General features: G+C 40.7%; 1 protein-coding gene across 5 annotated transcripts; it reads right to left on the bottom strand.

The window, feature by feature from the left end:
• Positions 1 to 5,148: 5,148 nt before the first annotated feature.
• Positions 5,149 to 25,147, bottom strand: LOC112236893 (V-set domain-containing T-cell activation inhibitor 1-like). 5 transcript variants are annotated; one of them, XR_006080307.1, is made up of 8 exons: positions 24,882 to 25,145; positions 23,366 to 23,683; positions 23,011 to 23,286; positions 22,528 to 22,848; positions 22,336 to 22,437; positions 20,667 to 20,747; positions 20,020 to 20,554; positions 7,900 to 8,191 (listed from the first exon to the last, which is right to left on the bottom strand). XR_006080307.1 is itself a non-coding variant. In XM_042308802.1 (7 exons), the coding sequence occupies exons 1-7, from the start codon at positions 24,967 to 24,969 to the stop codon at positions 6,504 to 6,506; spliced, it is 1,281 nt and encodes a 426-aa protein (XP_042164736.1). In that variant the 5' UTR covers positions 24,970 to 25,146; the 3' UTR covers positions 5,149 to 6,503. The 5 variants fall into 5 exon arrangements, 3 of the variants coding, with proteins under 3 accessions (XP_042164736.1, XP_042164737.1, XP_042164735.1); XR_006080306.1 differs by having other exon boundaries at positions 7,900 to 8,218; XM_042308802.1 differs by lacking the exons at positions 7,900 to 8,191; positions 20,020 to 20,554 and adding an exon at positions 5,149 to 6,598 and having other exon boundaries at positions 24,882 to 25,146.

Raw genomic sequence — 25,147 nt, forward strand, 5'->3', positions numbered from 1 at the left:
ATATCTATCCTATCCTGCCTTTCTAAGTCTTTGAAAGTCAAGTTAACAAACAGATCACCAACCATTTCGAATCCCACCGTACCGTCTCCGCTATGCAATCTGGTTTCCGAGCTGGTCCTGGGTGCACCTCAGCCACGTTCAAGGTCCTAAATGATATCATAACCTCCATCGATAATAGATAGTACTGTGCAGCCATCTTCATCGACCTGGCCAAGGCTTTCGACTCTGTCAATCACCGCATTCTTATCGGCAGACTCAGCAGCCTTAGTTTCTCAAATGACTGCCTCGCCTGGTTCACCAACTACTTCTCAGATAGAGTTTAGTGTGTCAAATCGAAGGGCCTGTTGTCCGTACCTCTGACAGTCTCTATGGGGGTGCCACAGGGTTCAATTCTCGGCCGACTCTTTTCTCGGTATATATCAATAATGTCGCTCTTGCTGCTGGTGATTCTCTGATCCACCTCTACGCAGACGACACCATTCTGTATAATTCTGGCCCTTTGGACACTGTGTTAAAATCGTTGACCCATAAGAGAAGACATGACCAAAGCAAGGCACCCATATAGAATTAAAACAACCTGATTCTTAATGAGAAATATAATCTAATAAACAAATGTTTGCATAACCAATGACATGAAAACTGGCTCCAACGGTGAAGGTTCATGAATCTTACAAAGATTTGTTCACAGTGGGAATTTTGAAAGAGGGGGATTAGAACCCCAAAATAAAAGTGTTAAGAAAGATCATAAATGTAACTTCAGATTCAGGTTTAGGGGGTTAATAACTTTTTGGAAACCACTATTCACAGTATGGGGTTTATAAACATGTACAGACATAGAGAACCATCACATCAAGGAGGTGTAACAGTGATGAAAGGCAATTCAATGTACAACAGTGGTCTTCTGTAGCAAGCAATATGTGGTAAATATGTTTACACTGAATGGTTTCATTAACTTCTTTAAATGTTTTATAAGTAAGTTGTAACAGGCCTCATTCAGCAGTCTGAATTAACGTATAGGTCAATTCATTGCTCTCTTTGCCTTATAAAGCTCTTTGATATACTGTAAACTCCCTCTGTAGCTAACATCTACAATAACCATTAGACGTAGGAGTCAGAGTTATCATAAACAGTCTCAGGGATTGCTATCTCTGGAAATTCCTTTGGTCTGTAAAAGAGTTCGGTAAATCAGCTCTTTGCGCCTTACTTGTGGAAAAATCTCCAAGCTTCTCTAAACGTTGACATTTTGGGGCCTCTAGATACATTTTTTGTTAGTTTGTCAAGTTTCTAATTATAGTTTATAATCATAGTTTGAACATAGTTGGCCATAGTTTCTAATCATAGTTTCTAGTCTGAGAGGTTTTGAAATAATAAGATGGTCAAATAGAACATAAGAGGGCATAAGGTACATGAATGAACAGTATGAATGAAAACAAACAGTATGAATGAAAACAATGGCTACTGCTCAATGGATAAATAGCGTTCATTTTTTAAAAACATAGATGTCACTGAAAACAATGAATACATATCAGTTGTCATGACGTTGCCCTGTTGGATGAGGTTTCTGACCCCCCCCATAAATACCTTTCCCCCTTTCCCCAGAGAAAGTATGGTAGCATCAAAAGGTTGGAGAATGGAACAATATTTCCCTTTCTCAACCAGTTGAAAGTGTTCGTTGGTACTTAAAGAATATGATGTCAGATCAGATGTTGTCTGGGACATTATATCTGATGATAGGATGACATAAATTGTATCTTGGAAAGTCTACACATTCTAGTTATCAGATTCACATGGAATTGTTATGCATTTTTAACGTTTAAATATGAAACTATTTGTGAAAAGATTAAATGTAATTTTAGCCTCCTAAATAAGATAATTGTTTTCTTAAGTTAACTTATGCTCACTCAGTGGCCACGCCCAAGTGAACAGACTTTGGTTGGAGAGGGATGAAACACTCCCTTCTCTTCTCTAGTACAAAAGCCCCTGTGAACCAATTCACATCAGACTAAGCAAACTCCGGCGTGAGCCAGATCACGTGGAGGTGATGATCACCACGCTGGAATGGTGAATTTCAACTAGACCTGTCAGAGCTGAGTCTAGTCACGAGCTGATTATGGTAACTTGGTTTGAACTTTGAACTATTCTTCACTAAAGAAGAAGTGATACATCCTGATGTCGAGTTATCAGCTGCAACTGTAAACATACGTGGCCTAGGAAAGAACAGACAATCTCCTAAGAACGACAGGGTACTTCGACCACAAAGATTCTTCAAAAGACAATGGCGATCTCTGCTGGGCAAACCAGTCTTCCATCTTCAACCCATCTTTCGAAATGCAGCTCAGAGTAAATGTTATCTCGTATTTTCCTTTTCCAAATGGGTGGTTGTTAAAATGCATAAGATTCTGTATTTAAGGTAGCATAGCTTCTCGAGGTCCGATAGAGACCAAATTCCTTTGTCCCTCGGTCTTCCCGCTCTTTCATTCAACCCCAACCCCCTTCCTTTGTGTAACCAGCCATCATATCGGGTTAGCCCACTAGGGACTTTTCGTGACATGATTAGTAATCAATGTATGATCTATCTTGTGTATATATATTTAATTCTTTGTGATTATTTAGGTATTTAGTAAATGCATGATTAAGCCAATTGGTGAATTGCTGATTCAACTTGTTAGCCAGGGTTCGAAGAATTTTACGACATTCAGATGAGACCGATAGAAGGTAAAGAATAATTAATGACTGATTGATGACTGAAATGTAAGAGATTTTTAGATCTCTTAGAGTTAATTCAGAAGATGAAACTCCTTAAATAAACTTCTCCGTGGTGCCCCAGGTTATAAATGAGTTACAGTGCCTTGCAAAAGTTTTCACCCCCCTTGGCATTTTTCCTATTTTGTTGCATTACAACCTGCAATTTAAATTGATTTTAATTTGGATTTCATGTAATGGACATAGGAGGACCAGTAGGAGGCACCCTTTCATTAGGAAAAAAAATATTATAAGAAAATTATAATACGGTCCCACGGCAGTGATTGGGGACATTGCCGTGTGTTGTCTTTTGGATGGGGTGTTAAACGTTGTCCTGTCTCTCGGTGGTCACTAAAGATCCCATGGCACTTTTTTGCAAGAGTAGGGGTGTTAACCCTGATGTCCTGGCTAAATTCTCATACCATCATGGACATCTAATCATCCCCAGCTTACAATTAGCTCATTCCTCTCCCCTGTAACTATTCCCCAGTTCATTGCTGTAAATGTTCATGTGTTCTCAGTCAACTTACCTGGTAAAATAAGGGTTAAATCAAAAAAGTAAATTACATTTTCTTTTTAAATACCTTTATTTTATTCTAAATCTTTTTATAAATCATACACTTTATTATTAAACAATAATACATATTACTACACAATACATGTTTATATGCATAATTCTTTTTTTATTCCTTTGTTAGAGAAAAAGAAGATCTTGGGAAGGGCCTATTGTAACCCAACACCCCCATCAGTCTCCAAATCCCTGTCTTCAAGCTGTGAGTGGCTCAAACAATGTCTCTTCCACGCTGGATCTCCGGGGCCTTCCAGGTTTCGGTGTTTTCTTTTCCGTGATAGATCAACCTTCTCGCCGTTAAGCCCAAGTTTGTCTTGATGACAGAAGGGACCATCTTCGTAAATATTAACGAAAGAGAAAAACTCCAGTTTTTTGGCTGAAAAAGAGTTTTGAGGCAGCTCTGTGTGAAAATGTTCACTGTTGAATCGTCCGGTTGGAAATGTAACCCATATGGCTGTCACTCGTATCAATCACACCATTAAAACAATCATGTACATCACAAAGAATGGAATCGATGGTTTTGTCATTGTGGCCCAGACATGAAGGACACAAAACGCATAGAATTGGTCTAGAATACATGTTTTCTGTAGTTTTCTATGGTTTATCTGTGTTACACTTTTCACAGAACAAGTCTAACACTTACTTATACTCAGGCAGACCTACCCTGGAAATGACTTTTTCATTCTACAAGGGGTCATAAGCTCACTACCCAGCAGCTCCATAAGTTCACTACAAAAATGACCAACTGTTTCACATTTTTCAAACACATTTTCTTTTAGTTCAAAAAGGTCAGTACACATCAATCATCAGGCCATTACTTTTTATTGCAAACATTTGCTTTACTTCGCAGAAACAGCTGCACTATCAAGCATTACATAAGCACACTCTAAATAGCATGAGGACATCCGGACAGGATGTCCTTAAAAGGACATAAACACAGGACACAGGGACAGCTCATCACTTTTTAACACACACCCATGCTATATTCTCTCTGCCTGGGTTCAGTATGTGTGACGTTCAGTTAGCTAGCTAGACTGTTCTTACTTTAAAATTTCCCTAGGTTGTGTGTGCTTGCTGAAGACAATTTTGACTAACTTGATTGTTTCTGACATATGTACATATTTAATTGTGTGCTTTTATTAAATATGTATAACTGACACACTGTTGTTTTTATAGAAGAAGAGATGTACTTGTATCTGTGGTCAGTGTGAACTCTAAGTACATATGGAAATTAATTTGCAAACACATTCATTTTTTATTGTGGCATGGTGTCAGTGTGATTCAAACATATGATCTTCTGGTCTCTATCCATGGAATTTGTCCACTGAGCCACCAGGATGGAGCTATCTTGCCATGTTTGTTTCTAAACTCATACAAAGCTGTTCATTTTAGTCTATTCAAACAGACCCTATTTCAAAAGAAACAAACACTAATTAAGATCAGGAGTGGCCACTTAACAAGATAGAGGATATACAGAGTTTTGTTGATGCTGAGAACGGAATGTATTTGTTTTTAAATAACATTCTTTGAATGTTGTTCAAATCAAATCAAATGTTATTGGTCACATACACATATTTAGCAGATGCAAATTCGGGTGTAGCGAAATGATTGTGTTCCTAGCTCCAACAGTGCAGTAGTATCTAACAATTCACAACAGTACACACACATTTAAAGTAAAAGAATGGAATCAAAAACTTCTTCAGGCTAGGGTCATTTTTTCTCAATTTCCGCCTGATTGACGTGCCCAGAGTAGACTGCCTGTTGCTCAGGCCCTGAAGCCAGGATATGCATATAATTGGTACCATTGGAAAGAAGACACTTTGAAGTCTGCAGAAATGTTAAAATAATGTAGGAGACTATAACACAATAGATATGGTAGGAGAAAATCCAAAGAAAAAACAACCAGAATGGGTTTTTTTGAGAGCCCATGCTCTTACAATGGCAAGTATAGGGAAATAATTAAATCTAGCTTCCAGTATGCAATGCCTATGGCTTCCACTGGGTGTCAGCACTCAATGTTCAAGGTTTCAGGCTTGTTTCTTCCAAAACGAGTAAGAATAATGAGTTTTACTACAGGGACACAGTCTTGGAATTTTGTGTATGGGCACGCGATGAAGAGGAGACGCACCTGCTAATATCGTTTTCCTATTGAACATACTTCTTTCCGTATGAAATATTAGAGTTTGATTACATTTTAGGGTATCTGAGGAGTCAATAGAAATTTATTTTGACTTGTTTTAACAAAGTTTAGCGGTAGATTTTTGGATTCCTTTCTCTGCTGTTGAACGAGTGGATTGCTCAAATTGATGACACAATCTAAACAGACTTTTTGGGATTTTATCTAACAAAACGACACTACATGTTATAGCTGGGACCCTTTGGATGACAAATCAGAGGAAGATTTTCAAAAAGTAAGTGAATATTTATCCGCTATTTGTGAATTTATGAAACCTGTGCCGGTGGAAAAATATTTTGATGTTGGGCGCCGTCCTCAAACAATCGCATGGCATGCTATCGCTGTAATGGCTACTGTAAATTGGCAAGTGCAGTGAGATTAACAAGAACTTAAGCTTTCAACCAATAGAAGACAATTGTATGTACATAAATGTTTCATATCCATAATTTTTATGATCATTTATTTGAATTGCGCTCCCTCCAGTTTCACCAGAAATGTTCCCGCTAGCGGGACAATTAGCCCAAATAGGTTTTAAGAAATATTTAAATATTATATTGAGCAATATCGGAGTGGCATTGGCTGAAATACAGTAGAATATAATACAGTATATACTTATGAGATGAGTAAAGCAGCATGCAAACATTATTTAAACATTATTAAATTGACTACTGTTCCATAATTAAAGTGGCCAGTGATTCCAAGTCTGTGTATATAGGGCAGCACCCTCAACCGAGTGGAAGCCAGCTATTGAATGCTATTTAACAGTCTGATTGCCTTGAGATAGAAGCTGTTTTTCAATCTCTCAGTCCGAGCTTTGATGACACCCTTGCGGATCTTCTTGGCCGTACTCTGAAATCGGGTGTTGTAGGTGTCCTGGAGAGCCCTGCGGTTGAGGGAGGTGCAGTTGTAGTCTTTGAACATTACTAATATTTTGTGGTTTTTATGGAAAGTTTTCTTCATGTTGATTGAAGGCATAACTATGTCTGCTGTGGATGAACCCTCTTCTTCTTGACCTTATTCTGGTTGTCTTTCTATGTATTCCTCTCTTTCTTCTTCATTCTGAAGTGGTTTTCCACTCTGACTGTTTTCATTTGGACCATTTGTATTTGCTGGAGGGGGATAGGTGAGTTTAGGGTGAGTTAGCAGGATTCAGACACACAAACAGCTAGTATGAGTAAATGCATTTAACCATAAGGACATGAAAATTCCATGGACGTCTACCTGTAGCAGAGAGTGACTCTCCCTCTTCAGATGGCCATGTTACTTTTGTATTTGGCCAGAAAACCTTGAGTTGGGAGACTTCAAAATATCAGAAGCTGAAAGCTGTTCATCAAAAGCCACCAATGTAACTCTCCTCTCGGTTCATCAGGAGGTGGTTGTGTTAAATGGTTCAACAGATTATGATGTCATCATCATCATAACTTACCTCTCAGCAGGTAACATATCACTGCTGCTATAATCACTGCAGCTATTATTATACCAGTGATTGAACCTGGACTCAGTCCATCTGAAACTGAAGGAGAAAATACAGAGTATCAGTTTTACTGTTGAATGTGATCCTGTGACTTACAGTGAGGGGAAACAGTAAGAGTAAACTTTGTACCATCAGATAGTTTATCAGGTGTGATCTGCAGGTAGGTGAGGATCAGGTGTGTGTCTCTGGCAGTAGAGAGTTCACAGCTGTAGGTCCCCTGGTGGACCATGGTTAACTTGTGGAGCTGAAGGCTGCCAGAGTCAGACAAATTCTGAACCTGCTCCTTCCACTTGTCAACAACATACATCTGAGCTGTACCGTTGGTGGAGGTGGAGGTAAGGATGGTGACTATCTGGTTGAACGTCCAGGTGAGTTCAAAGTTCAGGAGGTCAGACTGAGAGATACTGCAGGGGATGGACACCTCACTGCTTGGAGATCCTTGGACTGGATCTGAAATTATGTCACGAGAAAGTGCCTTTTTAGCCTAATCTTTGCATTCTGTCTCACAATGTTGTGTTGTTTTTGTACAGTTTGCAGCCAGATAAATATATTGAGGAATTTATTCATTGATTTATTAATTGATTGATTACCTTGCTGTTTCAGGGTTGCTGTCCTTTCTATTGTCCCAGAGGTCACGGTACAGATGTTGGTTTGGTTTCTGCTAAACTGTTTTGTGCTGGTGATGTTATAGAGGCCCTGGTCATCCACCCTGATGCTGGTGGAGTTCTGGATGGTTTCAGGGTCAAATGAAAGGTCAGAGGGGGGGTCAGTTGACCAGGTGAGTTTAGGCTCAGGGTAGATACCTGTAGAACTGCAGGTGATGATGTCATCTGATAACTGTATGTTCACCAAGCGGACTGGAGCTGCAACAAAGTAGACATTACACATGGAGCAGCATGAAGTGATCATCATAGACAGACAGAAAAACATTCTGTACCTTCCACTGCTATGTTAATGAAGGACTCCATGTTGCCTTTAATAGTGCTGGTGTAACACTTGTATCTGCCCTGGTCCTGGAGTGTGATCCCTCTCAGCAGTAGTGAAGCGTTTCCTTTGGGGATCTGGTCATTGGACAGGGCTGTTCTCCCTCTGAAATGCTGGCTCTGCTCTTTTAACTGATCTGTACTGTAGTAGTAGGAGTGGACGGTCAGGTCCTTGTCTTCTGGTTTCATCCAGTGGATGACTTCCTCACTGCCAGGCAGGAAGCTGCAGGGCAGGCCACAATCCTCTGAGAACACACAGGTTACATGGACGTCTGCAATTGAATTAACCCACGTTAAGTGGGTATCTGAACGAGAAGGGATTCAAACACAGACTCCTATTCTCCCCAATAGTCAGATACCCTGGGAAAGTGAGTAGGCCCTTAGTTTATATCAGAGTGTTATTAACCTGTTATTATTGTTAATATTGTTAATATTAACCTGAGTCTATTCTGTCATTGTGGTCTTCCTCGGTCCTCCACCTTCCACACCCACAGCACCTAACCTCGATCACAATCTCAAGTAAAGACTCCAGTCAAACCTGAATGACTACACTTCCTTCATGCCTCTAATCATACCACACCCAGTCAGCAATCATTTACATTGATAAGACAAGTTAGCCTGTCCCGTTTGGTATGTTGAATCACTGATCTTCCATTAGTCGTTCAAACCACAGAGATACTTCCTTGAGACCTCATTGTCATTCACATGATCACATGATGATGAATCTACACTGAACAAAGATATGAATGCAATATGTAAAGTGTTGGTCTATTTGTTTCATAAGCTGAAATAAAAGATCCCAGAAATGTTCCACACACAAACCAAAAAATTTGGGGGCAGAAATTTGTTTAAATCCTTGTTAGTGACCATTTCTCCTTTGTCAAGATATTCCATCCATGTGACAGGTGTGGCATATCAAGAAGCTGGTTAAACTGCATGCTCATTTCACAGTTGCACCTTGAGCTGGGGACAATAAAAGGCCACTCTAAAATGTGCAGATTTGTCACACAACACAATTCCACAGATGTGTCAAGTTTTGAGGGAGCATACAAATGGCATTGGTATGAGCAGGCATAAGCTACGGACAACGAAAACAATTACATTTGATCATTGTCAATTTTAATGCACAGAAATACCGTGACGAGATGCTGAGGCCCATTGTCGTGCCAGTCATCCACTACTATCACCTCATGTTTCAGCATGATAATGCACAGCCCCATGTAGCAAGGATCTGTTCATAATTCCTGAAAGCTGAAAATGTCCCAGTTCTTCCATGGCCTGCATACCCACAAGACATGCCACCCATTGAGCATGTTTTGGATGCTCTGGATCAGGTATTCCCAAACTGGGGTACGCGCAATGCCGTCGGGGGTACGCCAAATAAAAATGTGTTTCACATTTCTTTTTTTTATAGAAAATTATTCACATTTTCAAGCAGGTAGCCTAGTCAAATAATTAACATCCAATCACATTAACCGTTACTCTCTCGCGGGAAACTTTCACTCTTGCGCAGACATTTAGAAACGTAACATGACATTTTGAAAAATAAGCCCCCGATATGGCTTAAAAAAAAGACCTTAATTTAACCAGGTAGGCCAGTTGAGAACAAGTTCTCATTTACAACTGCGCCCTGGCCAAGATAAAGCAAAGCAGTGCGACAGAAACAACAACACAGAATTACACATGGGATAAACAAACATACAGTCAATAACACAATAGAAAAATCTATGTACAGTGTGTGCAAATGTAGAAGAGTAGGGAAGTAAGGCAATAAATAGGCCATAGAGGAGAAATAATTACAATTTAGCATTAAAACTGGAGAGGTAGATGTGCAGATGATGATGTTCAAGTAGAGATACTGGGGTGCAAAAGAGCAAGAGGATAAATAACAATATGGGGATGAGGTAGTAGGGTGTGTTATTTACAGATTGGCTGTGTACAGGTACAGTGATCGGTAAGCTGCTCGGACAGCTGATGCTTAAAGTTAGAGAGGGAGATTTAAGACTCCAGCTTCAGTGATTTTTGCAATTTGTTCCAGTCATTAGCAGCAGAGAACTGGAAGGAAAGGCGGCCAAAGGAAGTGTTGGCTTTGGGGATGACCAGTGAAATATACCTCCTGGAGTGTGTGCTATGGGTGGGTGTTGCTATGGTGACCAGTGAGCAGAGGTAAGACGGGGCTTTATCGAGCAAAGGCTTATAGATGACCTGGAGCCAGTGGGTTTGGCGACGAATATGTAGTAAGGGCCAGCCAACGAAAGCAAACAGGTCGCAGTGGTGTGTAGTATATGAGGCTTTGGTGACAAACCAGATGGCACTGTGATAGACTACATTCATTTCCCTTAGTAGAGTGTTGAAGGCTAGTACAATGCCGGGGAAAAAGGCCCAAAAACTATACAGACAATGACTTCATCAAACAACACTGTTTCACGACACGTCAGTGACATGGCAGGAGATGTTTTGAAACAATTACTGCTTCGCAAACAAGCCAGTGAATTATATGTGTTGCAGTTGGATGAGTCAACAGACATGGCGGGCCTGGTACAGCTCCTGGTATATGTCCATTACGTTTACGGGGGGTCAATTAAGGAAGACATCCTCTCCTGCAAACAACTGGAAACCAGGACATGAGAGGATATTTCTAAAGTACTGGACAGCTTTGTGACATCAAATGGACTTTGGTGGTCAAGATGTGTTGGTATTTGTACTGATGGCGCAAAAGCCATGACAGGGAGACATAGTGGAGTGGGTTACCAACTGCGTGCAATCAGTTGCTCCCGACGCCAGTTGGGTACACTGCAGCATCCACCGAAAGGCTGTTGCTGCCAAAAGAATGCCTGACAGCTTGAAAGACATTTTGGACATTACATTGAAAATGGTTAACTTTGTTAAAGCAAGGCCCCTGAACTCTTGTGTATTTTCTGCACTATGCAATGATATGGCCAGCGACCATGTAATGCTTTTACAACATACAGAAGTGCGCTACTTATCAAGGGGCAAAGCATTGACACTTTTTTTTTTCATTGAGAGACGAGCTTAAACTTTTCTTTACTGACCATCATTTTGATTTTCACTAACCACTTGCATTATGACAAATTTCTCACACGACTGGACCTATCTGGGTGATCTGGTTTTGATCTGTTTTTTTCTCGCCTGAATGATCTGAATCTAGCATTACAGGGACTCTCCGCAACTACATTCAATGTGCGGGACAAAATTGAGGCTATGATTAAGAAGTTGGAGCTCTTTCTGTCTGCATTAGCAAGGACAACACATTTACACAGAAAAAAATGGTACGATTTTTTGTGTGTAAATGCACTCAAGCTTACGGACAATGTCAAATGTGATATAGCGAAGCACCTGAGTGAGCTGGGGTCGCAACTACGCAGGTACTTTACCGAAACAGTAAACACAAACAACTGGACTCGTTATCCCTTTAATGCCCAGCCTCCAGTCCACTTCCCGATATCTGAACAAGAGAGCCTCATCGAAATTGCAAAAAGCTGTTCTGTGAAAATGGAATTTAATCAGAAGCCACTGCCAGATTTCTGGAAAGGGCTGCACTCAGAGTTTCTTGCCTTGGCAAATCAACACTGATGCTCTTTGCAACCACGTACCCATATGAAAGTGGATTCTCTGCCCTCACTAGCATGAAAACTAATAAATACAGGCACAGACTGTGTGTGGAAAATGACTTTAGAACTGAGACTCTCTCCAATACAACCCAATACTGCAGAGTTATGGGCATCCTTTCAAGCACATCCTTCTCATTAACCTGTGGTAAGTTATTCACAATTGTTGATGAACAAATAAGGTTTTATATGTAAGATGGCTAAATAAAGATATTGATTATTATTATATTATTATTTGTGCCCTGGTCCTATAAGAGCTCTGTCACTTCCCACGAGCTCACTTGACAAAAGCTCAAACTCATTCTTATGTTTAATAAATGTATCGTATAGTGTGTGTGTGTGGCAGGTTTACAATGATGGCAAAAAACAACATTTGAGAGTGCATTGACCCTGGTGCAGCTGGAGGTTGAATATTTGAAGGGGTGAGGGACAATAAAAAGTTTGGGAACCACTGCTCTGGATCAATGTGTTCCAGTTCCCACCAACATCCAGCAACTTCGCACAGCCATCGAAGAGGAGTGGGACATTTAACAAGCCACAATCAACACCCTGATCAAGTCTATGTGAAGGAGATATGTTGTGCTACGTTAGGCAAATGGTGGTCACACCAGATGCTGACTGGTTTTCTGATCCACTCCCTTACCTTTTTTAAAGTATCTATGACCAACATATGCATATCTGTATTCCCAGTCATGTAAAATCCATAGATTAGAGACTACTGAATGGATTTCAATTGATTGATTTCTTTATATGAACTGTAACTCAGTAAAATCTTTGAAATTGTTGCATGTTGCAATTTGGAAAATATTCAGACCCTTCAACATTTTTCACATTTTGTTGTGTTACAGCCTTATTCTAATGTATTAAATAGTTTTCCTCTTCCTCAATCTACACACCCCATAATGACAAATCCCCCAAAATATATATTTTTTAATTTGAGCAAATATATCAAAATAAAAAAACAGAAATGCCTTATTAATATTATTATTCAGAACCTTTGCTACGAGACTCGAAATTGAGCTCATGTGCATCCTGTTTACATTTATCATCTGTGAGATGTTTCTAGAACTTGATTGGAGTCCACCTGTGGTAAATTCAATTGATGGACATGATTTGGAAAGGCACACACCTGCCTATATAAAGTCCCACAGTTGTGACAGTGTACATCAGAGCAAAAGCCAAGCCATGAGGTCAAAGGAATTGATTTATTACATTGAAATAAAATAGACATCAATGACAGGCACATTAACCCCCAGAGTTCGTGGGCACCCCTGCCTTGTGGGGGCTGCGGGGGTGTCCGGTACTCCAGTGCCGTTGCTCCCTCGCCACACTTTCAAAGCTGATTATGCATGATCTGGAAATGCGTCCGGAGGTTTGGTATGGATGGTGTGACGTAATTTTGGGGCCTCCAGAGGTGTGCAGGGGCCAAATCAAGCTACGTACCACAACGCTGTGCGTGCTTCAGTACCAGTTTAGATAGATGCATGTGGACACATGTGCATGTGTAGCATATGACAATAGCAGGATCATATCAAGGATATCATGACAAATTAATACATAAATGACACTTTAAACTTGATGATGAGTTGATCATTTGAATCAGCTGTGCAGTACTAAGGCAAAACAAAAATGTGCCCCCCTTTGAGTCCTCAGGACCAGGACTGAGAACCACTGCTCTTCATTGGGACCCCTTCATCCGTATACAGGCTTTCACAACACTCTGTATCTGAGGACAGAAAACATCACAAGACACAGACTTCATAATACTCAAATTAGACACCACTGAATACTATGTTACTATTATCTTTGTCCTCACTTCTAGTGACTGGAACTACACAAAAGTACCTGCCCTATCCAGAACAGCCTACTCTCTCACTTTGACAGTTGGGGCTGCTATCCTTTCACCCTCCTCCATGGCTGTTAGCTAGCTACCTACAAATGCAATAGCTAGCTAATATGAAGTTAGGTAGCTGGTGATATTTAATTAACTTAGCTAGCTATTTATAGAGTATGTTAAGTTGGTTAGATAGCTAGCTAGCTACGTTAGCAGCTCTTTTGATTTAGCCTGCACTGTAGCTAGTTAGCTAATAATACATGTTTTATTTTTACATTTTCAAAATGTGTTTACGCACTTGAATATGTTCACCCAGCTATGTGGACAATTGGAAACAGGGCAGCAAGGTTTGTTTACCACAGAGCGTTTTGGAGCATATTACTATTGAACTATTTACCCATTTGTGTTGTTGTCTGTTCACACTGCTATGCTTTATCTTGGCCAGGTTGCAGTTGTAAATGAGAACTAGCCTACCTGGTTAAATAAAGGTGAAATAAAAAAAAATTAATAACCAGACCTTCATACAAACTTGCTATGCTGAATTCTTGATGCACAATCAAATGTGCTGTTATATGCTGCCATATGCTGCCAGCACGCCCACAAGCAAGCCACTCTTGGTGGCATAAGTGGCACGCGCCAATTTACCGCATGCTAGTGAAAACAAGCCATAAGGCTTTATATCTTGGGCTTCTGGAAAGTGACTGAAAAAGTGCCACAGCTCGTGAAAAAGAAAAGTACAAGGGAGATATCGGTGAACATATGCCATGGTCAAGGCTACGACGGTGCCAGTGCAATGAGTGGAGCTTCCTCAGGTGTTCAAAAGCTCATATCAGAGTCAATTTGCACTTGTGTTAATGTTTCTATGACAATCAATCCAAAATGTATGGCGAACAAGAGATTTAAATGCATTTTTATATGATTTGATTATTTCGATCAACACTAGATTTTTTTATGCAAATGAATGTTTGTTAAAGTAGGCCAGATGTTTTTAGAACAAATGCTTACCTTATGCCTAACCTTAAAGTAAGACCAAAAGGGACAGTTTTGTTTCCATTAATTTTAACGATATAGCCAAATTTGACTTTGTGGCTGAGGCAACTTGTGGAAACCCTACCTAGCAGTGGTGATATTACAAACCGCATGTTACTGAATACACTCTACAGGTGTTGCTGTGAGTTTGACAGGAAGAGACTCTTGACGGGAAGGGAATACACTCTGTCCATCAGTACACACTTGAAATATGACCAAATCCTTTACAAGTCTGATACTGTAATGGTTTGGGAACGAAAGCTCTAACAGCGTATCTTACAGTACATAACCAAGCTTCACATACAGTGGGGGAAAAAAGTATTTAGTCAGCCACCAATTGTGGAAGTTCTCCCACTTAAAAAGATGAGAGAGGCCTGTAATTTTCATCATAGGTACACTTCAACTATGACAGACAAAATGAGAAAATAAAATCCAGAAAATCACATTGTAGGATTTTTACTTAATTTATTTGCAAATTATGGTGGAAAATAAGTACAGTACGTAGGTATTTGCTCTTTATCATAAAACAACAGGACTGACAGACATTCTTCTTCTTCTCCATTCACCCAGCGGGTCAGATGCCGGGCACCAACCACAATAGGAATTTTCTTCAGGTATTCAACCCTAACATCCGTTGTCCTCCCTGAGATTACTCCTTTGACGGGTGTTGAGAGACTTCAAGTGGAACCTTTAATTCAGTACAGTTTAGTCACTTTTGTTTATTGTTTTTGTTGCAAGCCTGGAGGAGCATACTGCTATCATTGGCCAAGGGGTAAATAGCCTGTAGGAGCATACTGCTATCATTGGCCAAGGGGTAAATAGCCTGTAGGAGCATACTGTTATCATTGGCCAAGGGGTAAATAACCTGGAGGAGCATACTGTTATCATTGGCCAAGGGGTAAATAGCCTGTAGGAGCATACTGCTATCATTTGCCAAGGGGTAAATAGCCTGAAGGAGAATACCGCTATCATTTGCCAAGGGGTAAATAACCTGGAGGAGCATACTGCTAACATTTGCCAAGGGGTAAATAACCTGGAGGAGCATACTGCTAACATTTGCCAAGGGGTAAATAGCCTGCAGGAGAATACCGCTATCATTTGCCAAGGGGTAAATAGCCTGAAGGAGAATACCGCTATCATTTGCCAAGGGGTAAATAGCCTGAAGGAGAATACCGCTATCATTTGCCAAGGGGTAAATAGCCTGAAGGAGAATACCGCTATCATTTGCCAAGGGGTAAATAGCCTGCTGCAGGCTAAGAAGGCTGGCTGGAAAAGGATAAAGAAAGTTGAGGATGAAAAACCACATTCAGATGTGTCATTTATCTTGTCTGATACAAGGGCTCAAGTTCTGTGTGTTTGTCTCTCACTTTACTCTTATCACATAAGCCGTACAAGCATCCCATTCTAGTAATAAAGTAGACAATATGTTTTTTTATTTTAAATATGATACTATTTGTAATACAAAGAAGACATGTCTGTCTGTAATCTGGATCTAGTTGCATGTCATCATCAACAAATCATCAACAAATTGATCCATGATCATATCAGTAGTTTATTGTTAAGAGTCATTATGTTCTTCCTATCTTGACTAATTGATTACACCAGAGAGATTTTAGCCACTCTGGTCACTCTGGCCGAGGAGTAGGGTTGATCCAAGCATTCTGACCTCACAATGGCAATCAAGCACCCAAGCTAACTGGATAAAGTTAGCTAGCTTGCTAGTTACTTCCAGACAGAAATGAGGGAACACATCACTCTAACCATTTTATTTGCCCTAGCAGAGCTGGTTAGGCTGTTCTCATGTTATCCAGAGTGTTGGTGACTGTAACTGTGCTGCTGGCAACAATTTATTTACGCTTTTTTTGCTGATGTTTACTGACACAGTGGCTAGTGATCACTATGGATTTGAGTTTTTTTAAACAGACAGAGTCAAAGTCAGAGACATACAGAGACAGACAGAAGGTAATGACTGTTAAAACAACTCAGACTGTAATGATGGTTGTTGCTCACCTCCCCCCTCTGCGTGTGTGGCAGTCCATAGCAGAATCACTACCGACACCAGACCCATTAATGTCATAATAACATGAACACTGGCCATCTTCACGGAAACCACCAGGGTTATCATCGTGGATACAAACTCCTCCCTGTCTTATTGCACTGTGCAGAATCTGGTACGAGCATACAGAACGGAACGCTGCTTGTCGAATCCACATCCAGTATCCATCTGTCGTTCTGCCCCTGAACAAGGAAGTTAACCCACTGTTCCCCGGAATATCCCTGCCGGCCAAACCCTCCCCTAACCCGGGACGACACTGGGCAAATTGTGTGCCCCACCATGGGTCTCCCGGTCGCAGCTGGCTGGAATAGAGCCTTGACTTGAACCAGAATCTCTAGTGGCACAGCTAGCACTGCGATTCAGTGCTTTACACCACTGTGCCACAGGAGGCACCTGTTCCCAGACACTTCTGCCCAGATGTACAAAGAGTCTGGTGGACCAACTGTCAAACTTGGCCTTCATTAGCATCGGCTTAATCTACCAACCAATCATCTCTCACAACCCCTCACAACCTCTTGCCTCCATTTGCAGCCACGCCTCGCAGTCTTGTGATTCGCTAAAATTAAATGATGACAAATACTTTACTCAGTAGGTCACTCCCATAGAATTCTATGGTCAGCCTGGGGACCAGGTTATGAACAGTGCAGTTTCAGATATACTTTGAGACAAAGTTTAATTAATTCAGTCAGCATACTGCCCCATCTGTAAACAGCCCATCTATCTACCTACCTCATCGCCATACTGTATTTATTTATTTATCTTGCTCCTTTGCACCCCAGTATCTCTACTTGCACATTCATCTTCTGCATATGTACCATTCCAGTGTTTAATTGCTATATTGTAATTACTTTGCCACCATGGCCTATTTATTGCCTTATCTTACCTCATTTGCACTCACTGTATATAGACTTTGTTTTCTTTTGTTCTATTGTATTATTGACTGTATGTTTTGTTTATTCCATGTGTAACTCTGTGTTGTTATATGTGTCGAATTGCTATGCTTTATCTTGGCCAGGTCGCAGTTACAAATGAGAACTTGTTCTCAACTAGCCTACCTGGTTAAATAAAGGTGAAATAAAATAAATTAAAAAATTGTGTTTATCATTGTGCTTGTGTTGCTTCAGCACAACACTGCCATCGATAGACAAATCTATAAGTTGTACATTTTACATTTGAGTAATTTAACAGACACTTGTATCCAAAGCCGCGTACCTAAGAAGGTTAACGAATCAAATGTTTTGCATTTACTTTCCTATTTACAGAGGATTTAGTTGTTTTTTGTGGATGTCATGGAAACCACATAACATTTTCATAAATATTGTCAATTTTAATATTTATGTAATTATTTCTGTGTTATTGATATTGTTTTATTTTCTTGTCTAAGAAATACTAAGGAAAACCACTGTTCTTTAATACAGTGATTCTCAACTGGAGGGTCACAACTTTTATTTAAACATTATTTTGAAGGTCAACCACGCATATTGTTTCTGACGTTATACGTGCAGCGCGTCTGCAGTGGTGAAAATGTATGGCTAGCTAGGTTCAGTCTCAGGGGGTTTTCGCGCTGCACACACTCACTGACAAATACAATAACGTTCTCGCCCCACCCACACGAACATATCCAATGAAATTACATATTTCTCGACACAAACAAACACTGATCCAATAAAAATACTTAAATGTGACATGTCCAATCAGATAATACAGATCTTCTTCTGACAGCTATCTTGATTGACAGCTAACTATGATGACATGTTCTGCAGGCATTGCACATGTGGATAGTTAACTGTCATTTAACTCAAATAGGCTAGCTGTCAAAGTACAATCATAGAGACGTTTTTAAACCGTGCAGCTCCCTCTTCATCTACTGCTGCTTCCAATGTCAATATCAAGGCAGACAGCTCAGTCCCTGTCAAGAAGAGAAAATACCTATATAAAATGAGAAGGCATCTGGACACCAAGCATCCACGCCACAAAGATAAGACAGCTGACTTTTTTTTTAAAAATTGAAATTATCTGGAGGCCTCACAAGATGAATTGAAGAATGTATCAACCGTACAAGAAAAGGCCCTTTGCGCATCATACCTTGTGACCTAGCGCATTGCTAAGTGCAAAAAAAGCCCACACCAGTGCAGGGGATCTCATACTCCCTGCTGTGATTAATGTGTGCAGTGAAATCTTGGGAGTAAGCCACCAATTAACTTAAAACCATCCCCCGATCCAATGACATCACGAGGAGGAGAATCCAGGACATGTCTGAGGACATAACGCTCCAGACATTACACATCAGGGCAAATGGCCACTATGCACTGCAGATGGATGAATACACAGATGTGTCTAACCATGCAATTCTAATGGTCTATGTCAGACATGACTGGGAGAATAACATCAATGAGCATTTCCTCAACTCATGTTACTGGGTATGTATTATTTCCTTCTTGCACGCACGCACGCACGCACGCACGCACATACGCACGCACGCACGCACACACGCACTCACTCACTCACTCACTCACTCACTCACTCACTCACTCACTCACTCACTCACTCACTCACTCACTCACTCACTCACTCACTCACTCACTCACTCACTCACTCACTCACTCACTCTGAAAGTCATCTTTATGGAAACCTGCTGTTGCTGTCCACTTAAAGTTAATTTAACTGTACTTACGTTTCTTGTCTTCTATTCTATTGCTGAACACAAAGTTGTTTCATTTGAATGGTTACAGCAATTTACATTAATATTATGTTACTCAACGTACAACAGGGCATTGGATTCTCATTTACAACACTGTAATAGCAATTTACATACATTTACTGGTAATTATGTTGCCAATCAAATGCTGGAACAAAATATGTATTTACAGTTGGGTTCTGGAATTTGATTTACAGTACTATGATACATATTTACTGTAAGTTACTAGTATCCCATTTACAGTAATTTCCTGGCAATTAAGTTGCCAATAAAGTACTGTAATAATGTTGATTTACAGTGAGTTACTGTTCATTTACGGTACTATCATATATTTACTGTAAGTTACTGGTGCCTCATTTACAGTAATTTACTGGCAATAAAGTGCCAATAAAATACTGTAAGTTCACAGTACTTTGTTGGCAACTTAACTGCCAGTAATTTACTGTAAAATGTACAGTACATTTCTATCATTGTAATTACATTATTGCCAGTTGAGACACCGTGTAGGCTCTATAGCTTCGTGAAATGTTAGCCTTAACCTGAGAAAGTGACGACCAAATAGGCCTACCTATAAACATGTGTCCATTAGCTAAAGCAAAGCCATGCCCTGCACCTTAGAAAGCATATCATCGTTTCGATAGACATGTAGCCGCATAGACATGTTGCAATTTCAGCACTATGGACAGCGGCCGGTGGTCTACTTTGTGGGGCCCAGAGAAATTGTGGCTAGCGATCACCATGGAATTTAGTTTTTTGAGACATACAGAGATAGACAGAAGGTAAAGACAGTTAAAATAACACCGACTGTAATGATGGTTGTTGCTCACCTCCCCCCTCCATGGGTGTGGCAGTCCATAGCAGAATCACTACCGACACCAGACCCCTTAATGTCATGAGAACCTGAACTCTGGCCATCTCCACGGAAACCGGAAACCAGACAACAGGGTTATTGTCATGAATGAAAACTCCTCCCTGCCTTATTGTCCTGTGTAGAATCTAGTACGATCATGCGGCACTGAACGCTGCCTGATGAATGTGGACCCACAAACCAGTTTAAGATGTAATACACATGAAAACCAGTAGATGGGGACCTTGTCCCAGTAACAAGTACTCCTTGTAACAGTCTCTTCTGGACACACATCTTAGTACTGTATGCAATTGGACAATTACCGCAATTTCAACATTCCTCTGTCCTCCCCTGGGTCAATGTTCTCTCCTTGATTCAAGGAATTACTAAAGTTGATATGGCTGACCCCTCTTCTCCTTGACCTTGTTGTTGTCTTTCTCTGTCTTCCTCTCTTTCTTCTTCATTCTGAAGTGGTTTTCCACTCTGATCGTTTTCATTTGGACCATTTGTATTTGCTGGAGGGGGATAGGTGAGTTTAGGGTGAGTTAGCAGGATTCAGACACACAAACAGCTAGTATGAGTAAATGCATTTAACCATAAGGACATTAATATTCCATGGATGTCTACCTGCGGCAGAGAGTGACTCTTCCTCTTCAGGTGAGATGGTGTTCATCTCTTGAGACCTTGTGGGCTTTTTGGATTTGAGACCTTGAGACAGGAGACAGAAAAATATCAGACACTGAAAGCTGTTCATCAAAAGCCACCAATGTAACCCTCCTCTCTGTTCATCAGAAGGTGGTTGTGTTAAATGGTTCAACAGATTATGATGTCATCATCATTGTCATGACGTTGGCCTCTTTGGGTATAGCAAGCCACATCCCCCTCTCCCTGCCTCCCCCTTTTCTCCTTCAACTAGGCTGCTGTGGTCAGAGAGACATCGTAAATTCCTGAGGATCTCCTCATGGACACAGTATAGAGAGTAAATTTTCATAGAGAACAAAGCAATTCCTTCCACCTCACAGAACTTGAGGTACGAACAAATTTCATGTTCCGGAGAAAGTATAAAAGATCGGTGAAGAATCCAGCTACGAACTGGTCCGTTTGTCACAACTTGGGGAAGCTCATGGGAGACGGTGTGGCCACATTACCACAACGCTGTTTATATAATAGCCTCAGATATGAGGTTTACATCTAATTGTTGTATAAGATGAATGAGTGAGTATGATACTGTTTGTAAAATTGTGTAATATGACTTTGGACTGTTTAATGAAGGAAAACTCAAAAAGGGGATTGGAGTTATCTAAATCAGAGGACCGCCCCTGAGCCCAGTTAGGGTCAGACATCCTGGGACAGCCCTTTTCTGCCATTCTGAATAAAACCCAACTTTGAGAAATTATCAGCAGACCATGTTTTTCTCCATTAGGGGAGGACAAAGGTTGTGGACCATTGCTGAATCTTTTAACCATAACACGTGGTTAAACTCTTAGACTATCGATACCGACAGAATAAGAACAAGTCTTTGATATTAATTACTAGTCTGCAGCTAGGAATTCTGTATCATTGAACGAGAAGAACGACAACCGCCGGAACATCCATTCTATAACAATTTAATGAATGTCACTCTGAACTATCCCCTCTAACCAAGACAGAGAGAGAGAGAGAGAGGACGAAACTCTCCAACAGAAACAAACTTTTCACCAGCGAACAAGATGACACACCGAGCGTAAATATATACATATCGATTGTTCCCGAATGAGTGAGCGTTCATGTGAAAAGGATTAGCATTTCAATTGTTATAATTGTCACTCTGTAGTGACCCCCACTTCCCCTTTTGTCTAACAAGCCCCCATCCTGGTTTATCCCACTAGGTCACATTCTCCTATCATTTCTTGTAACCACAAGTACCTTGTTTGTTTGTTTATGCATTTCTGTGAATTACTTAGTTAGTATTAAATAAATTATTTAAGACAATTGATGTATGGATGACTCATAGTGAAGATTGGGTTTGTGCAGATAACCAACAATTTACGACATTTGGAATGAGACTAACGTGAGGTAAAGTAAATAATTCATTAATCAGAAGACTATGGATCAGATATGAAAATATCTGAAAGGTTATATTCGGAAATTATCACTTTGTAATCTGAATATTTTTCCTTGGTGCCCCGACTACCTAGTAACTACGGTTACATGATTAATCAGTTTGATCGTGTTACACTAATTACAGAGAATCATTGATAAAAACTACAAGTCTTCAGTTAATGATAGTAAAGACACAACATCATCATAATCTTACCTCTCAGCAGGTAACATATCACTGCTGCTATAATCACTGCAGCTATAATCACTGCAGCTATTATTATACCAGTGATTGAACCTGGACTCAGTCCATCTGAAACTGAAGGAGAAAATACAGAGTATCAGTTTTACTGTTGAATGTGATCCTGTGACTTACAGTGAGGGGAAACAGTAAAAGTAAACTTTGTACCATCAGATAGTTTATCAGGTGTGATCTGCAGGTAGGTGAGGATCAGGTGTGTGTCTCTGGCAGTAGAGAGTTCACAGCTGTAGGTCCCCTGGTGGACCATGGTTAACTTGTGGAGCTGAAGGCTGCCAGAGTCAGACAAATTCTGAACCTGCTCCTTCCACTTGTCAACAACATACATCTGAGCTGTACCGTTGGTGGAGGTGGACGTAAGGATGGTGACTATCTGGTTGAACGTCCAGGTGAGGTCAAAGGTCAGGAGGTCAGACTGAGAGACACTGCATGGGATGGACACCTCACTGCTTGGAGATCCTTGGACAGGAGCTGAGATGAGGTCATGAGAAAGAGCCTTTTTAGGATGGTCTTTGCATATTCTGTCTCACATTGATGTGTTGTGTTTGTACAGTTTGCAGCCAGATAAATATATTGATGAATTTATTCATTGATTTATGAATTGATTGATTAATAGGTTGATCAACTTATAACCTTGCTGTTTCAGGGTTGCTGTCCTGTCTATTGTCCCAGAGGTCACGGTACAGATGTTGGTTCGGTTTCTGCTAAACTGTTTTGTGCTGGTGATGTCATAGAGGCCCTGGTCATCCACCTTGATGCTGGTGGAGTTCTGGATGGTTCCAGGGTCAAATGAAAGGTCATAGGGGGGGTCAGTGGACCAGGTGAGTTTAGGCTCGGGGTAGATACCTGTAGAACTGCAGGTGATGATGATGTCATCTGATAACTGTATGTCCACCAAGTGGACTGGAGCTGCAACAAAGTAGACATTACACATGGAGCAGCCATGAAGTGATCATCATAGACAGACAGACAGACAGACATTCCGTACCTTCCACTGCTATGTTAATGAAGGACTCCATGTTGCCTTTAATAGTGCTGGTGTAACACTTGTATCTGCCCTGGTCCTGGAGTGTGATCCCTCTCAGCAGTAGTGAAGCGTTTCCTTTGGGGATCTGGTCATTGAACAGGGCTGTTCTCCCTCTGAAACGCTGGCTCTGCTGTTTGAGCTGATCTGTACTGTAGTAGTAGGAGTGGACGGTCAGGTCCTTGTCTTCTGGTTTCATCCAATGGATGACTTCCTCACTGCCAGGCAGGAAGCTGCAGGGCAGGCCACAATCCTCTGAGAACACACAGGTTACATGGACGTCTGGAAGAGAATAAACACACACATTAAATTAGCATCTGAACGAGAAGGGATTCAAACACAGACTCCTATTCTCCCCAATAGTCAGATACCTTGGTAAAGTGAGTAACCTGTTATTATTGTTAATATTCTCTCATTGTTGTCTTACTCGGTCCTCCACCTGTCCCTTTCCACACCCACAGCACCTAACCACTAACTAAAATCACAATCTAAAGTAAAGACAGACCTGAATGACTACACTTCCTTCATGCCTCTAATCATACCACACACCCATTCAGCAATCATTTACATTGTTAAACCAGCTTAGCCTGTCCTGTGTGTTAAATTGAATCACTGATCTTCCATTAGTTGTTCAAACATAATCACAGGGAGACTTTCTTGAGACCTCACTGTCAATCACATTATCACATGATGATTCATCTGTATATCACTTTGACTTAGGGTGGAAGTGGACAAAGATAACTACTCACAACAGGTCTGCTCTTGAAGTAAGTCATTCATGTTACAGAGAAGCTTGTTTTACAGTTAAACTGATGTGAGGTGATTCCAGTGAGTTTATATCAGTAAAACCCTGTCTGTCCTGTGTGATAACAACTTCCCTCCTCCCAGGTGCTGCTAGCTCAGCACTTACTGTCAAACAGACCTAGGACTACAGATGTAGGATCTACCTTGAGCCTGTTTGCTACAGCAGGAAAATAATTCTGCAGCAACAGGAAATGTGAATTATTATGTGGATTGTAATTAATGGACATGATACATTCATATATAGATACATTTTTCGTTAGGGCAAATCATGTCTGCCATTTTAAAGTGGAAATCACAATCTTTAGAAGCCTTTAAACTTGAATAGACTAGAACTTTTCTTTTCCTACTGTGCAGGATAATTCACAGCACCAAAAGAGTGATCAAATTAAGATCTTACATCTGTTGGAGATATTTTGGAATGTAATATTTTGAGTCACACAGAGTGGCTCCCGAGTGGTGCAGTGGTCTAAGACATTGCCTATCACTGCAAGAGGTGTCACTGCAGTACCTGGTTCAAATCCAGCTGTGATTGGGATTCCCATAGGGCTGCGCACAATTGGTCCGGGTTTAGCCGGGGTAGGGCATCATTGTAAATAAGAATTTGTTCTTAACTGACTTGCTTAGGTAAATAGAGGTATAATTCAAAGATGGATTAACTAAGAAGGTTGTCTCTCACCTCTCCCATCTGTGGATATGGCAGTCCACAGTAGAATCACCACTGACAACAGACCCCTTAATGTCATGGAAACCAGACCCCAGGCCATCTCCACAGAGATCAGACCTCAGGGTTATTGTTGTGGAAATGAAGTCCTATCCCTCTTAATGGATTGTAAAGAATCCTGTGCTTGTCATTCCAGTTTTGTTACTGATTTTTCAGGTTGTGAAGTGAGGAGTGTGCTGCTCCTTACACAAGTGCTTTAACTATTTACCGAATGAGTGTAG

Source organism: Oncorhynchus tshawytscha, linkage group LG29, assembly GCF_018296145.1.
Source record: "Oncorhynchus tshawytscha isolate Ot180627B linkage group LG29, Otsh_v2.0, whole genome shotgun sequence".
NCBI lineage: Eukaryota > Metazoa > Chordata > Actinopteri > Salmoniformes > Salmonidae > Oncorhynchus > Oncorhynchus tshawytscha.